This window comes from Leucoraja erinacea, chromosome 6 (genome assembly GCF_028641065.1).
Source record: "Leucoraja erinacea ecotype New England chromosome 6, Leri_hhj_1, whole genome shotgun sequence".
In the NCBI taxonomy this organism is placed as follows: domain Eukaryota; kingdom Metazoa; phylum Chordata; class Chondrichthyes; order Rajiformes; family Rajidae; genus Leucoraja; species Leucoraja erinaceus.
The window spans coordinates 13,851,038-13,865,563 of NC_073382.1; the positions used below are offsets into that span (position 1 = coordinate 13,851,038).

The 14,526-nt window shown below is 44.6% G+C and overlaps 1 protein-coding gene across 2 annotated transcripts in view; it reads right to left on the reverse strand.

Annotated features, from left to right (window-relative positions):
- Positions 1-14,526, reverse strand: part of itgbl1 (integrin, beta-like 1) — a 154,139-nt gene that overhangs the window by 60,795 nt on the left and 78,818 nt on the right. For both annotated transcript variants that reach the window (XM_055636650.1, XM_055636649.1), the window contains exons 4-6: positions 7,594-7,716; positions 3,038-3,178; positions 419-559 (exon numbers count right to left, since the gene is read on the reverse strand). In XM_055636650.1, the coding sequence (XP_055492625.1) occupies positions 419-559; positions 3,038-3,178; positions 7,594-7,716 (405 nt within the window). The remainder of the gene's footprint in view (positions 1-418; positions 560-3,037; positions 3,179-7,593; positions 7,717-14,526) is intronic.

The window sequence follows — 14,526 nt, forward strand, 5'->3', positions numbered from 1 at the left end:
TTCAAGACGACATTAAGCCTGCACTCAGAGTATTGGGTTCAGTTCTGCTCACCCAGCTATTGGAAAGATGCCATTAAGCTGGGAAGAGCGCAGCAAAGATTTACAAGGATGATGCTGGGACTCGAGGGACTGAGTTATAGGCTAGGACTTTATTGGAGTGTAGGGAAATAGGCAAAATCAGTCTTGGGCACTTTCCAGGCTTGGGCAATCAAGAACTTAAGGGCACAGACTTAAGGTGAGATGAGAAAGATTTAACAGGAACCCGAGGGGCAACTTTTCACTCAGAGGATGGTACATTAGATATAACAAACTGTCAGAGAAAATGATTGAGACGGCTACAATAACAACAAATGGCCTGTTTCTATGTCCTACGTAATGGAAGGTTCTCAGGAATTTGCAAGTGTCAGCGGTTCCTTACCTGAACAGAAGCCATCGGAGTACCTGTCGTAAACTGCGTGGCAGTCTCTCTCATCACATTCGCATGTCTCCCCATGAATGTCACCATACTCCCCACTGGGATCTAGGTCGTAGCACACACATTCACCACAGATACAGTTCCCTAAGAAAAAAGACAAAGCAGGAGGGCGTTTGTACTGTACTCCAGCACGGTCACAACATGTAATCCACGTTCAATGGATCTGGATTATAATTATTATGTAGTCACAAAGAGAAAATATCCTTTCTCACCCTGCTATCACAGCCTCTTGCTAAGGAGGCATTCATTGTTCATGAACATAAACTATTAGCAAACCATCTCATCCTTGAACAAATCAATTTTGGGGTGACCCTGACTTCTGTAACCCTGAGTTCCCACCTATAGGGCCTGTCCCACTAATGCAACTTTTCAGCGACTGTCGTCGATCTTCAAGCTCGAGGGCACTCGCCTGAAAAATCTCGAGCTGGATCGAACGTCTGCGATGAAACCGCGAGCCGGATCGACCATCTGTACATACACAACACACACACACACACACACACACACACACACACACACACACACACACACACACACACACACACACACACACACACACACACACACACACACACACACACACACACACACACACACACACACACACACACACACACACACACACACACACACACACACACACAAGTCCATCGCAAAGGCGGGGGCCAGGGAAAGCAGTGGGTTCGCTGACTGAAATTCACACCTGCGATGAACAGGAAGGTAAAAGGCGGCTGGGACAGTAATGGTAAGTCCTTGAGAGAGCGGGGGGGGGGGGGGGGGGGGGGGGGGGGGGGGGAGAGAGGGGGAGAGAAGGGGAGAGAAGGGGTGAGAAGGGAGAGAGAAGGAGTGGAGACACTTTTAAGAAACCAGACAACTTTTAATAAATTTAGCGGGCATTTAACATTACCGGTCGGTTTACTTACCTTTTTTTTGTCAACGAGCTTTACCTTTGACTACCCTCGATTACCTTCAATTGCCTTCGATTACCTACGAATAACATGCCGACCTACAAGGACCTACCTCGACTAAACCTAAGAGTAAAAAAATATCTATTTTTTCCATGGCGACCTATTTTTACTTGCGGGCATTTTTCAGCACGTTGAAAAATACGCCGCTACCTAGCTGAGGCCTCGAGTACGCAGGGACTACTCTCGAGCATGAAGGAGAGTTACAAAGACCTCCTATGATCTTGTGTCGTCCATGCTGCGAGTATGAGTCAAGGGCAAACTCTTCTAAACTCGCCAATTAGATCACCGCAGTGGGACAGGCCCTAATTGCACCAAATTAGTTGACTTATTTATTCTTTAAATTTAGAATAAACTTCTGAATGTATTTAGCAGTTGTAAGCACATGTTCCCAACTGTATTCGTTGTAACCAACACAATGGCCTCCAAGATGCAAGGATCTGCACCATGTGAATCCTACATTCTCCTCCCCAGTGTGTGTTACCACCCCACACAAAATTCCTTTTGGTCCTTCACTGTGGTGGCTGCTGCTGTTCCAGAGTTCTGTCAGTGCATCTAAATGAAATTAGACCTACTCAGCACACACAATGCCCCTGATTAGTTTTAACGAGGAAAGATGGGCATCAAGACTATCATCTCCCAGGTCTTGTAAGGGAATCATTATAACTCTGCCCAGTTTCTAGCGAATCCTATCAATCCGCCCCTCACTTCTATGTATTTATAAATCCTGGGTTTCAGTGATGTGAATGGTTTTCTTTCTAAAATTTAGCTCAGAATCTAACTATTGGGGAAGTCAAGGGAATACTGATATGAATCTCCATCCCTTTCTCTTCACCCATTCCCTCTTTTTCTCAATCTGCCTTTTACTTTTGTCCTCCCTCACTTTGTCTTCCTCCTCTTTCTCAATCTCCTTCTCTCCCTCTAGTTCTCTTGTATCCATCTCATTGATTTCCTCCTGCCTCTTCCTGTCTATTTGTACCTCTCCCCCACCTCCCTGTCAAACTGTCACCAGGCTCCCTGCTATCTCCCTCCCCTCTCCCTCTGCCTCTCCCTCTTTTCCTCTCCGTGCCTTTCTCTGACCCTCTGCCTCTCCCATTTCTCTTTCTCCCTCTGCTTCCTCTCTCTCTCTCTCTCTGCCTCTCCCTCTCACACTCTTGCTTTACCTCTCCCTCTACCTCTGTCCCTCCTCTCTTTCTTCTTCTTGTCTCTCTCTCTGCTCCCCTCTTCTTCTGCCCCTCTCTTTGTCCGTTCACTCTCTTTCCACTATTCTCTTTCTCCACTCTCACACTCTGTCTCTCTCTCTCTTCCTATTTTTGAAATCCTTTGCTTTCCACCCCTCTTTTTTTACAGAAAAACAGAAACAAATCAGTAAATAACAGCTTTATGCCTCCAATTTAGCCTGTCAATGCCTTCCAATTCAGCAGTAACGAGTCTTTAGGTGCTACAGTATAACAAAATGGCAGGGCTTAGCTGCATTAGATGGTGTTTACATCATTCCCAGCACACTAATCATTGCAGGGCTGGTGACATAATTGGCAATATTTTCCAATATTCACCACATGCATTTTTTGCACTTGAATTGTTTTGAAAGACAGACCTCGGCTGCTGCACGTCTGGTCACCTGGTGACGTGCATCTCTTCTTGCTCTCCCATGGGCTGATGTCACACTCATATTCGCATTTATCGCCATGCCAACCCGGCATGCAGTAGCAGTTACCACAGTAACACGCTCCATGGCCTTAAACCACAAGAAATATTTGGGTAAAAGCAAAGAAATCACAACTTGAGAACGTTTCAGCATTTCATTTTATCTTAATGAACTACTGAGTCATTTTTGGCAATTTCTCTTTGCAAGGGGTACCCAAATAAAATGACATCCATAAGTATATCAACTAATCTTAACCAGGGTAACCGATGTCATCAAATGTCCTACATACACTCACGTTACCACACCAGAGTATAAAAAGATTAAAAAGAGAATACATATTCAGTCTAAGGCTCCCGAACACATGTCCAAGTTGTGTGAAATGAATGGTTAATCTTGCTCCAAACTGAGGTAGAGTTAGGGCTGGTTATGTACCTTTTGCCAAAATTAACAAGTTTAGAAGAATATTAAAATAACAGCAGGATATTGATCATATACAGATTAAGGCAGAGAAAAGGCAGATGGAATTCAACCTGGACATATGTGAGGAATTGCACTTTGTGACGTCTAGTGAAGTTTTTTAAAACTTTGCTTAGGCAGTACAGGTGTACTTGGAGTATTGTGCGCTGTTCTGGTCACTACATTACAGGAAGGATTGGGAAGGCATTGGAGGTGCAGCTCTATAGGACTTTGGTTAGGCCACATTTGGAGTATTCCATGCAGTTCTGTTTGCCCCATTACAGGAGAGATGTGGAAGCCTTGGAGAGGGTGAAAACGAGGTTTACCAGAATGCTGCCTGGATTAAAGGGTTTCAGCGACAAGGAGAGGATGGACTTGAACTGTTTTCTCTGGAACCTCGGAGGTGGAGGAGAGACTTGATAAAAAATATGTTAAATTATGAAAGGCATAGAGAGGATAGATAGTCAGATCCTTTTGTCCCCAGGGTGAAAATGTTCAACACTAGAGGACATTGCTGTAATGTGAGAGAGGGGAAATATATAATGGAGGTGTGTGGGGCAAGTTTTTTACACGGGGGTGGTGGGGGCCAGGAATATATTGCCAGCGGTGATGGCCGGTGGTGGAGGCAGATACGATAGTGCCGTTTAAGAAGCTTTTAGATAGGCACATGGATTTGCAGGGAATGGAGGGATATGGATCAATTGCTGGCACATGAGATTAGTTCAGCTAGGCACCATGTTCAGCAAAAACATTGTGGGCCAAAGTGCTTGTACCTGTGCTGTACAGTTCTTTGTTCTATGTTCTAAGGTACAGAAGAGGTTTACGAGGATGTTGCCTGGTTCAGAGGGTATTAGCTATGAGGAGAGGTTGGACAAGCTTGGATTGTTTTCTCTGGAGGTTGAGGGGGGCCTGACAGTAGTTGACACAATAATGAGAGCTATAGTTAAGGCAGACATTCAGAACCTTTTTTTCCTGGGATGGAAACATCAAATATTAGATGTTTAAATTGAGAAGAGGAAAGTTTAAATGAGACTAGACCAAGTGCAGACCCGTTGGGTCTGGTCCCCGAAAGTGTTTCAGACCCCGAGTACGGGGGGGGGAGGATGGAGTGGGCGGGCGGGCGTGATGGCGAGTGAGCCTGCGGGCCAGGCGAACGCTGTCAAGACGCTGCGTACGCCATCGAGACGCTTCGTATGCCCTCAATGCGCCTGTTCCCCCGCTGCTTTTCCGAGCACAGCGAAAAGCCGATCTTTGGCTTGAGCCAGCGTGAGAGAGCCAGGTCGGGGCGGGGGGGGCAGTGGAGGAGAGCCGGGCGGCAGCAGCGAAAATCACCAGCGAAATAAGAAATATGTTAGTGTTTTTGTAGGAGAGCGGGCGGCAGCAGTCGTTATGGTGGCTGGCCAGCAGGAGGCGACATAATGAGTGAGTGGATGGGGGGGGAAGGATTTTATTAAAAATGTGTAGATTAAAACGCCGAAATTTACTGAGGATTGGATTTGCGAATGTAAAAGTGAAATGTCTAGCGAAATGGAAAAAATCTCGGAGTTTTTGCGTGTGGTTTTGGCGGATCAAGGAATCAAAGGTCAAATCTGACACCCACAAACAAATAAAGACACAAACAAAGAAAGACTCACACACACAGAGTTTTAAAAGTATACAAATCTGACAACCACAAACAAATAAAGACACACACACACACAGTTTTAAAAGTAGATAGATAGATAGATAGATAGATAGATAGATAGATAGATAGATAGATAGATAGATAGATAGATAGATAGATAGATAGATAGATAGATAGATAGATAGATAGATAGATAGATAGATGAATAGGGAAAAATATTTACTCAGAGAGTGGTCAGTGTCTGGAATGTGCTGCCTGATGGTGGTGATGGTGGAAGCAAATATGATAGTGGAATTCAAGAGGCATTCAGATAAGCACATGAATATGCAGATAATGGGGGGATATGGATCATATAGAGGCAGGGTAGATGAGTTTAATTTGGAATCATGCTCAACACAGACATTGAAGGCTGTAAGGGCTGCCTCTGTGCTGTAGCGTTCTGTGCTCTATTCTCAATTGCATGGACCATGGGGTGTTCTCTGGTTGTACGATTATAACTCTATATCTGAAAATAATTTAGCCTCTAATTTCTCATTATTAATTCGATGTACATTCACACCTGAGCATCAAGTGAAGTGTTGAAAAGGGCAGGATTTTCACAAACACTGGCAAGAATCTAATCAAAACCACGCAATGTTTCAAAATGACACAAACATGTTGTCAATCATTGAAAGGTCAGAAGGAAATGCAGGCGAACTCGTATTGTCAGGATTCAAGTTGCATTGTGTAGAGGAACACACATATAAAACACACACATTGACCAAAATAACCTAATTAAGCTTATTTTGAATAATTAAACTTCTTCACATTTTATGCAACCTTTTGTTATTCAACGTGTTGCGGATGCCACTGGCAATGACATTTATTGTCCATCCCATATTGTCCCTGAACTGAGGAGGCAGATAAAGTATATTGTTGGGTGTGAAATCACATATCAACCAAACTAGGCAACGATGGCATATTGGTGAGAAAAATGAAATGCAGATGCTGGAACCTTGAACAAAACATAGGGTGTTGGGCAACTTCAGTGGTTCAGGCAGTACCTATGGAGGGAATGGACAGGTGACATTTTGGGCAGGGATCCGTCCTCAGAGTATTGCAGAATCTGTCTGACGAATGATCCCGACTTGAAATAACACCCCTATAAAATCACGAGGGGTGATCTTATAGGGTTCTTCAAATCATTAAAGGATTAGATTGGGTTAAACCACAATCTTTTGCCCAGAGTAGGGGATCGAGAACAGGAGGACATAGGTTTGAGGTGAGGGGAGAAGGATTTAATAGGAAACTAGACTAAGTGGGACCCGTTGGGTCCCTTTCACATGGGAGGCCTGGTCCCCCAACGCAACCCGTTCCCCAATGAAATATTCCACCACTCACCCGTTCCCCCAATGCAACCCGTCCCCCCAACGGAATATTGCACCACTCACGCATAGCCCCCAACTGCGCAGGCATGGCTAATTTCCCCTCATCCCCCAGCACTCCCTCACCCTCCTCTTCTCCCTTCCTCTTCTTTCCCCTCTCCCCCTCCCCTCTCCAATCCTTCCCTCACCTCTCCCTCCCTCTCTTTTCCCCTATCCTCAGTCACTCCCTCCATCCCTGCCTCCCTACATACCTCGTCTCCCCTCCCTACTCTCCTATCCCTCTATCCCCCACTCCTCACTTCCCTCTATACCCCCACTCCCCCTTCCTCTCCCTCTAAACCCCTCCTCCCTCACTCTCCTTCCTCACCTCCCCCACTTTCCCCCTGTTCCTCCTTACCCTTCCTCTCCCTCAATCCCCCCCATCCTCCCTTCTCACCTCCCCAGGATCTTTCCCCTCTCCTCCTCCCCGATGGACGGTTGTGGGGTGGGGGCGGTTGTTTGGGGGGATGTGGGGGGGGTTGTGGGGGCAGGGTTGTGGGGGGGGGGGGGTTGTGCAGGAGGGGGGTTGTGGGGGGGGGGGGGGGATTGTGGGGGAGGGGGGTGGTTGTATGGAACGAGCTGCCGGAGGAGGTAGGATAGGCAGGTACTATTGCAATGTTTAAGAATCAATTACACAGGTACATGGACAAGATACATCTGGAGGGATATAGGCCAAACGCGGACAGGTGGGACTAGTGTGGATGGGACATGTTGGTTGGTGCGGGCAAGTTGGGCCGAAGGGCCTTTTTCCACACTGTATAACTCTATGGCAGACATTGGTGAACAAATGGGTTTTTACAACAATAAGAGGATTAATGGTCATTGCGACCAAGGCTGGCTTTTAAAAATTTTTAATTCCTGGTTTATTTAAATACTTAAATTTAAATTTTGCAATTATCATGGTGGGATTAGAGCTCTTGGTCTTGAACATGAAAGTTTTATTCAATACCATCTCTGAAGTTCCAGTTTTGCTTTTGGTAAATATATTGTGAACAGTAAAATGAAAGGGCACAGTTGCCTACCTCCACAAATCTCGTCAGTTTCATCGTCAATGCAATCTTCGTCATTACACTCACAAAACTTTCCATAAACAAACTTGTCAGCTCCAGAATTACTGCAGATACAGGTTCCACAGTGACAGGTGCCTATAAAACATCAACCGCATAATTATTTCCATGAATCCCACTGTCTCTGACAAAATAGCTTGTTAAATCAAACGCAATTTGTTTGATCATAAAACATATCAGCAATTCTGAACACCACTGCCCACTCCCCCTTGGCCTGCCCCTCTCAGAATCCTCTCTGAGTTGTAAACATGATTCATAGCATTGTCACTGACTCCAACTCAGACCCAAAATAAATGGACAAACCTCTTTGAGTTTTGGAAAATTCTTTGGAATTTTCTGGGGAAGCTGGATTTAAAAAACTGAGAGAGAGAGAGAAAGATAGAGGGAGATGGTAATGAAGGAGATGGTTTATTAGCGTCACATGTACCGAGGTACATTGAAAAGCTTTTTGTTGCGGGCTATCCAGTCAAAGAAGGCTATGCATGATTACAATCAAGCCGTCCACAGTGTACAGATTTCGGATAAAGGGCACAACATTTAGTGCAAGATAAAGTCCGATTGAAGATAGATCAAAGGTTTCCAATGAGATAGATGGGAGGTCGGGACCACGCTCTAGCTGGTTAGAAGACGGTTCAGTTTCCTGATAAAAGCTGTGAATAAACTGCCCCTGAATCTGGAGATATGCATTTTCAAACCTTCACCTCTTGCCAGATGGGAGAGGGGAGATGAGTGAGTGACTGGGGTGACTCTGGTATTTGATTATGCTGGTGTCCTTGGCAAGGCAGCGTCAAGTGTAGATGGAGTCAGTGGAAGGGATGTTGGTTTGTGTGATGGTCTAGGCCATGTCCACAATTCTCTGCAATTGGGAAGCTGTTCCAAAACCATGCTGTGATGTATGGTTTGCAAACAGCTCCACCCAAGGCCGCAAGAAATTGCAGAAGAGGGGGTAGGAAGCATAAACAATGGCATGGTGTTGAGAGGCTGACTGGCTCCGGTGGGTATGTCAATCCCAGGCAACTGTTCTAAAGGAGAATTTGGAAGTTCTCTACATGACCTGGTGCCATAATTGAACCTTCAACAATGATCACTGAAACGGATTAAGATCAGCAACATGTCAGCATTTCTGGGAGCTCACTGTCCATATACTGTCTGCTGCAATGTGTCTATGTTGTTTGTTGCAATGTGTATGGAATCACTACCACCCGCAACCCTTCAAGTCTCACAAGCACAACTGGGAAATATACCACTGGCCTTCCACCATCACTGGGTCTAAATCTTGGAACTCCCTCCCAACAACACTGTGGTAGCACTTTCACCACACGGACAGCTGCAGTTCAAGGAGACAACTCACTGCCAGCTTCTCAAGGCATTTGAGGATGGACAAAAAATGCTGAGCTTGTCAGTTGTGGCCACAACCAGTAAAGAGTTAAAACAACGTCCAAAATTTGGATGCACCTGTTGGTTCTTTTGTGACATTTCATCAGATTAAACCCATGGTCACAACTTTGCTGCACAAGAAGGTTAATCAAAGAACATGCACCAATTAGAGCCCATGACCTGTTTGACCTTGGCTGCATACAGATGTGTTAGTTCTTTCATTAGAAGGCACATTAAATATTCATGATTGAAAATATAATTTTGCAATTCCTGGCTCAATTCTTGGTGTCAAAGTGTGGATCTGTCATCCGAATGGAAATACTGCAAAAAATCTCAATCCCGTCTAAGAGCCAGTTATTCTGTTTCTGAAACTTATTTTCTAACTGACATCAACAGAACTGTATTTTAGAGGGAGAGTACAATGTAGAGGACAATTGGGTGGTGCTGCGTGCAGCAGCCTCGCCAGCAGTGTGTAAATCATTTCAACTTTTTTTGTTTTTTTAGTATATCTAAATGTATGTGTTAATGTTTCTTGGCATGTTTTTATCTGGGTGGGGGAATAGGGGGAAACCGTTTCCAGTCACTTATATCGGCGGAGGTGCGGCTTTCGCCTAGTCGCATTTCCCCCGCGGCCTAACAACTTGGATTAGTGCGGCTTTTCCCGGAGACGGCCCAGAACTTCAGCAGCAGGCGTGGCGCGGTCTTCCATCGCGGAGCCAGAAGAATGGCTCTGACTTTAACATCGTGAAGCCATGGTATGCTGATCTTCTTGCTGTAGGCGTGGAATGGGCTTTACCATTCCGGAACCAGGGATCCCTTGCCGGGGATCGCCGGAGAAGAGCTCCGACCGCTGGCCTGCCTGCGGCCTATAACATCGAGAAGCCGTGGTCTCTGGTAAGAAAGTGGCCGATTCAGGCACTCCAAGCCGCGGAGTGAGCGTTCCACTCTGTCCCAAAGTCGGGAGCTTCGATCGTCCCGGCGACAGGTCTGTTACATCGGGCTGTCCGTACCGGCGATTGCGGAAGGTCAAGGCCCCATACACAGGTGAACAAAAGAAGGAAGACTGACTGAAATTTATTGCCTTCCATCACAGTGTGGTGGATGTTTACGTTAAGTCCTATCGTTCTTTTAATTGTGTTGTGTTCTTTTAATTGTATGGTTGCATGGTAACTCAAATATCACTGTACCTTAATTGGTGCATGTGACAATAAATGTGAATCTGAATCTGAATTTGAATGTACTTCTCTGTCCAGGGTGAAATTCCTCTGCAATATTTTCCAATTTCACATCAGCGTTTCAGTCCCCACTGACACCACAGAGGATGACGCCTTTACAGTGGGCCTGGTCACGTACAATGATGAGGAGCAAAGGAAGGAGATAGAGAACATGGTGTCAGGACAACAAACTCCCCCTCAATGTCAACAAGATGAAGGAGCTAGTTATCAACTTCAAGAAGCGTGGGCAGGGGCGGATTAACCATTAAGCAGACTAAGCACGTGCTTGGGGCACCAGGGCCAAAGGGGGCACCACAAAGTTGGGAAAAGGGTGAAAAGAAAAAAAAACAAATGACGATTTGTAAAAAATTCCGTATCTCCACTTTTTTTATGTAATTGTTGAAAAGTTAGAAACGGAAATGAGGAGGAGACATAGAAACATAGAAACATAGAAATTAGGTGCAGGAGTAGGCCATTCGGCCCTTCGAGCCTGCACTGCCATTCAATATGATCATGGCTGATCATCCAACTCAGTATCCCCGACTTCCCCAACATCGGGAGCAATCTTCCTGCATCTAGCCTGTCCAACCCCTTAAGAATTTTGTAAGTTTCTAGAAGATCCCCTCTCAATCTCCTAAATTCTAGAGAGTATAAACCAAGTCTATCCAGTCTTTCTTCATAAGACAGTCCTGACATCCCAGGAATCAGTCTGGTGAACCTTCTCTGCACTCCCTCTTTGGCAATAATGTCCTTGCTCAGATTTGGAGACCAAAACTGTACGCAATACTCCAGGTGTGGTCTCACCAAGACCCTGTACAACTGCAGTAGAACCTCCCTGCTCTATACTCAAATCCTTTTGCTATGAAAGCTAAGTTTCCATTCGCTTTCTTCACTGCCTGCTGCACCTGCATGCCTACTTTCAATGACTGGTGTACCATGACACCAAGTCTCGCTGCATCTTTCTTTTCCTAGTCGACATCCATTTAGGAATCGTCTGCTTTCCTGTTTTTGCCTTCTCTGGATAACCTCACATTTATGGCACATAACTGCCTTGCCAAACATTTGCCCACTCACCCAGCCTATCCAAGTCACTTTGCAGTCTCCTAGCATCCTCCTCACAGCTAACACTGCCCCCCAGCTTAGTGTCATCCGCAAACTTGGAGATACCTGTATTGCCTTCAATTCCCTCATCCAGATCATTAATATATATTGTAAATAGCTGGGGTCCCAGTACTGAGCCTTGGGGTACCCCACTAGTCACTGCTTGCCATTGTGAAAAGGACCCGTTTACTCCTACTCTTTGCTTCCTGTTTGCCAGCCAGTTCTCTATCCACATCCATACTGAACCCCCAATGCCTTGTGCTTTGAGTTTGTATACTAATCTCTTATGTGGGACCTTGTCGAAAGCCTTCTGGAAGTCCAGATACACCACATCCACTGGTTCTCCCCTATCCACGCTACTAGTTACATCCTCGAAAAATTCTATAAGATTCATCAGACATGATTTATCTTTCGTAAATCCATGCTGACTTTGTCCAATGATTTCGCATCTTTCCAAATGTGTAACACCCATCCCCCAGGCTCTAGCAGTTTCCCCGCAAACGATGTTAGATATGGTCTGTAATTCCCGTTTTCTCTCCGATCCTTCTAAAAAGTGGGGTTACGTTTGTACCCGCCAATCCTGGGGAACAAAGCAGTTATTCAATTGGTCCGCAGTATCCCACTAGTCCCATGATCAACTCACCTGTTTCTGACTGCAAGGGACCTACATTTGTTTTTACTCCTCTCTTTCTTTGCTATCTATAAAAACTTTGCAGTCAGTTTTATGTTCCCATCAATTTTCTTTCATAATCTATTTTTCCTTTCCTAATTAAGCCCTTTGTCCTCCGGTCTCTGAATTTCTCCCAGTCCTCCGGTATGCTGCTTTTTCTGGCTAATTTGTACGCATCATCCTTTGCTTTGATACTATCCCTGATTTCCCTTGTTATCCACGGATGTACTACCTTCCCTGATTTATTCTTTTGCCAAACTGGGATGAACAATTTTTGTAGTCCCAGACGAAAGGTGTACACTGAAATAGCAGACAGATTCTCAGTCTGAAGAAGGGTTTCGGCCCGAAACGTCGCCTATTTCCTTCGCTCCATAGATGCTGCTGCACCCGCTGAGTTTCTCCAGCAATTTTGTGTATCTTCGATCTTCCAGCATCTGCAGTTCCTTCTTGAACAGATTCTCTTGTCTGACAGATGTTCCTAATGTCTCCCAACAAGGTGCTAATTCCCAATTATCAGAAAGTGAAAGGTACTCAAAGACTTGTCAGACACTCATTGATGCTTATCCAGATGACATGAACAACACTTGGTGTCTACAGAGCTTCAGCAGTTCCATTCATATGTTCTTCATAAGTTAAAAACAACCAAGAAAACATCTTTCACTCACATGGAACTTTACAACACAATTACAGAAGACAAACTAGAGAGTGCCTTTCCAAATGTTGAAATTGCCTTAAGAATATGTTTAACATTAATGGTCACCAACTGCACAACAGAGAGGTCTTTCTCACAACTGAAACGTGTAAAAACCCCAAATAAATCAGTTATGCTTCAAGAAAGACTTGACTCACTGTGTATATTAACAATTCAAGCAGACATTCTGAGAAGTATTAATTTCGAGGATGTTATCATTGATTTTGCAAAAATGAAATGTAGAAAAATGCCTTTCAGGTCATGAATATTGGAACTTTGATACATTTAACTTGTGAAATATTAAAATAGATGTTGTATTGCATTTTTGTAGAACTTTATGTAGCCCAAGCTTGGCTTAGTTTGTACAGTATATTGTGTTATCATATGAATACATTTTTGTACTGCTGCAACCTGCATTGTATATCTGGTCAGACAGGTCAACAACTAAAATGGACTGGGTCAGTGTGGAAAGGAGGGGGGCACCAAGATTGGTCAGTGCTAAGGGCACCAGTGAGCCTTAATCCGCCCCTGAGCATGGGGGAGGGAGTACTTGCCCCAATCAACATCTATGGTGTAGAAGTGTAAATGATTGAGAGCTTCAAGTTCCCTGGTATTAATATTACCATTGATCTGTCATGCACTAACCATATTGATGCGACAGCCAAGAAAGCACACCAATATGTCTACTTCCTTACAAGACCGAGGAAATTCGCATGTCTCTTATGACTCTTACAAACCATAAAAAACATCAATCACAGCTTGGTTTGGGAACAGCTCTGTCCAAGACTACAAGAAATTGCAGAGAGTTGTATAGATAGCCCGATCCATCACATAGACCAGGCTCCCCAACATTGACTTCATCTATGCTTCACGCTGCCTCAGAAAAGCAGCCAACATAAGCAATGGTGCCCCTACCCCAGTCATTTCTTTTTTCTCCTGCTCCCATTCGGCAGGTTGAAAACTTCCAGGCTCCAGACTCAGGAACAGCTTTTCCCCCTGTGTTTTTAGACTTCTGAACAGTCCTTCCATAAGCTGTGGCAGTGGCTGATTCACCTCTACCCTATTGCAGACTTTGGACTCTGTCTTTGGAACTTTTGCACTACAACGCTAAGAGCTGCACTCTATATCTTTCCCTTTGCTCTACCTATTACACTTGAGTTTGGCTTGATTGTATTTATGGATCGTATTATCTGATCTGATCAGATAGCATGCAAAACAAGGTTTTTAACTGCACCTCGGTGCACATGACAATAATAAGCTTAAACCTAAAGTTATACCAAACCTAAAGTTTCTCATATTTGCTGAAGTTACAATGTAAATTTGTGGGGTTTTTCACCATCAGCTAATAAGCAAAAGAAAACCATCAGCAATCCATAAGATACCAAAAGATTTTAAATTCCCATTTGAGTATAGATTATTCATGAAGGGATGTGGGTGATACAGTGGCGCAGCAGTAGATTTGCTGCCATACTAGGGCCTGAGATTTGGGTTAGATCCTGACTACAGGTGTTGTAAATGTATGGAGTTTGCACGTTCTCCCGATGATCGTGTGGGTTTTCTCTGGGAGTTCCGGTTTCCTCCCACATTCCAAAGAGGTGCAAATTTGTAGGTTAATTGGCTACTGTAAAAATTGTCCCCAGTGTGTAGGATAAAACTAGTATATGGGTGATCACTGGTCGGCGTGGACTCGGTCGGCCAAAGGGCCTGTTTCCACACTCATCTCTACATCTATATAATTAAATGTCTCATCTTGACCACTTCCTGTCTGCCCTGTGTATTGATTTTAGAAAAAAACATTGCCCTGTGTCGCTGTGATTTTTGGCCATCTTACTCAC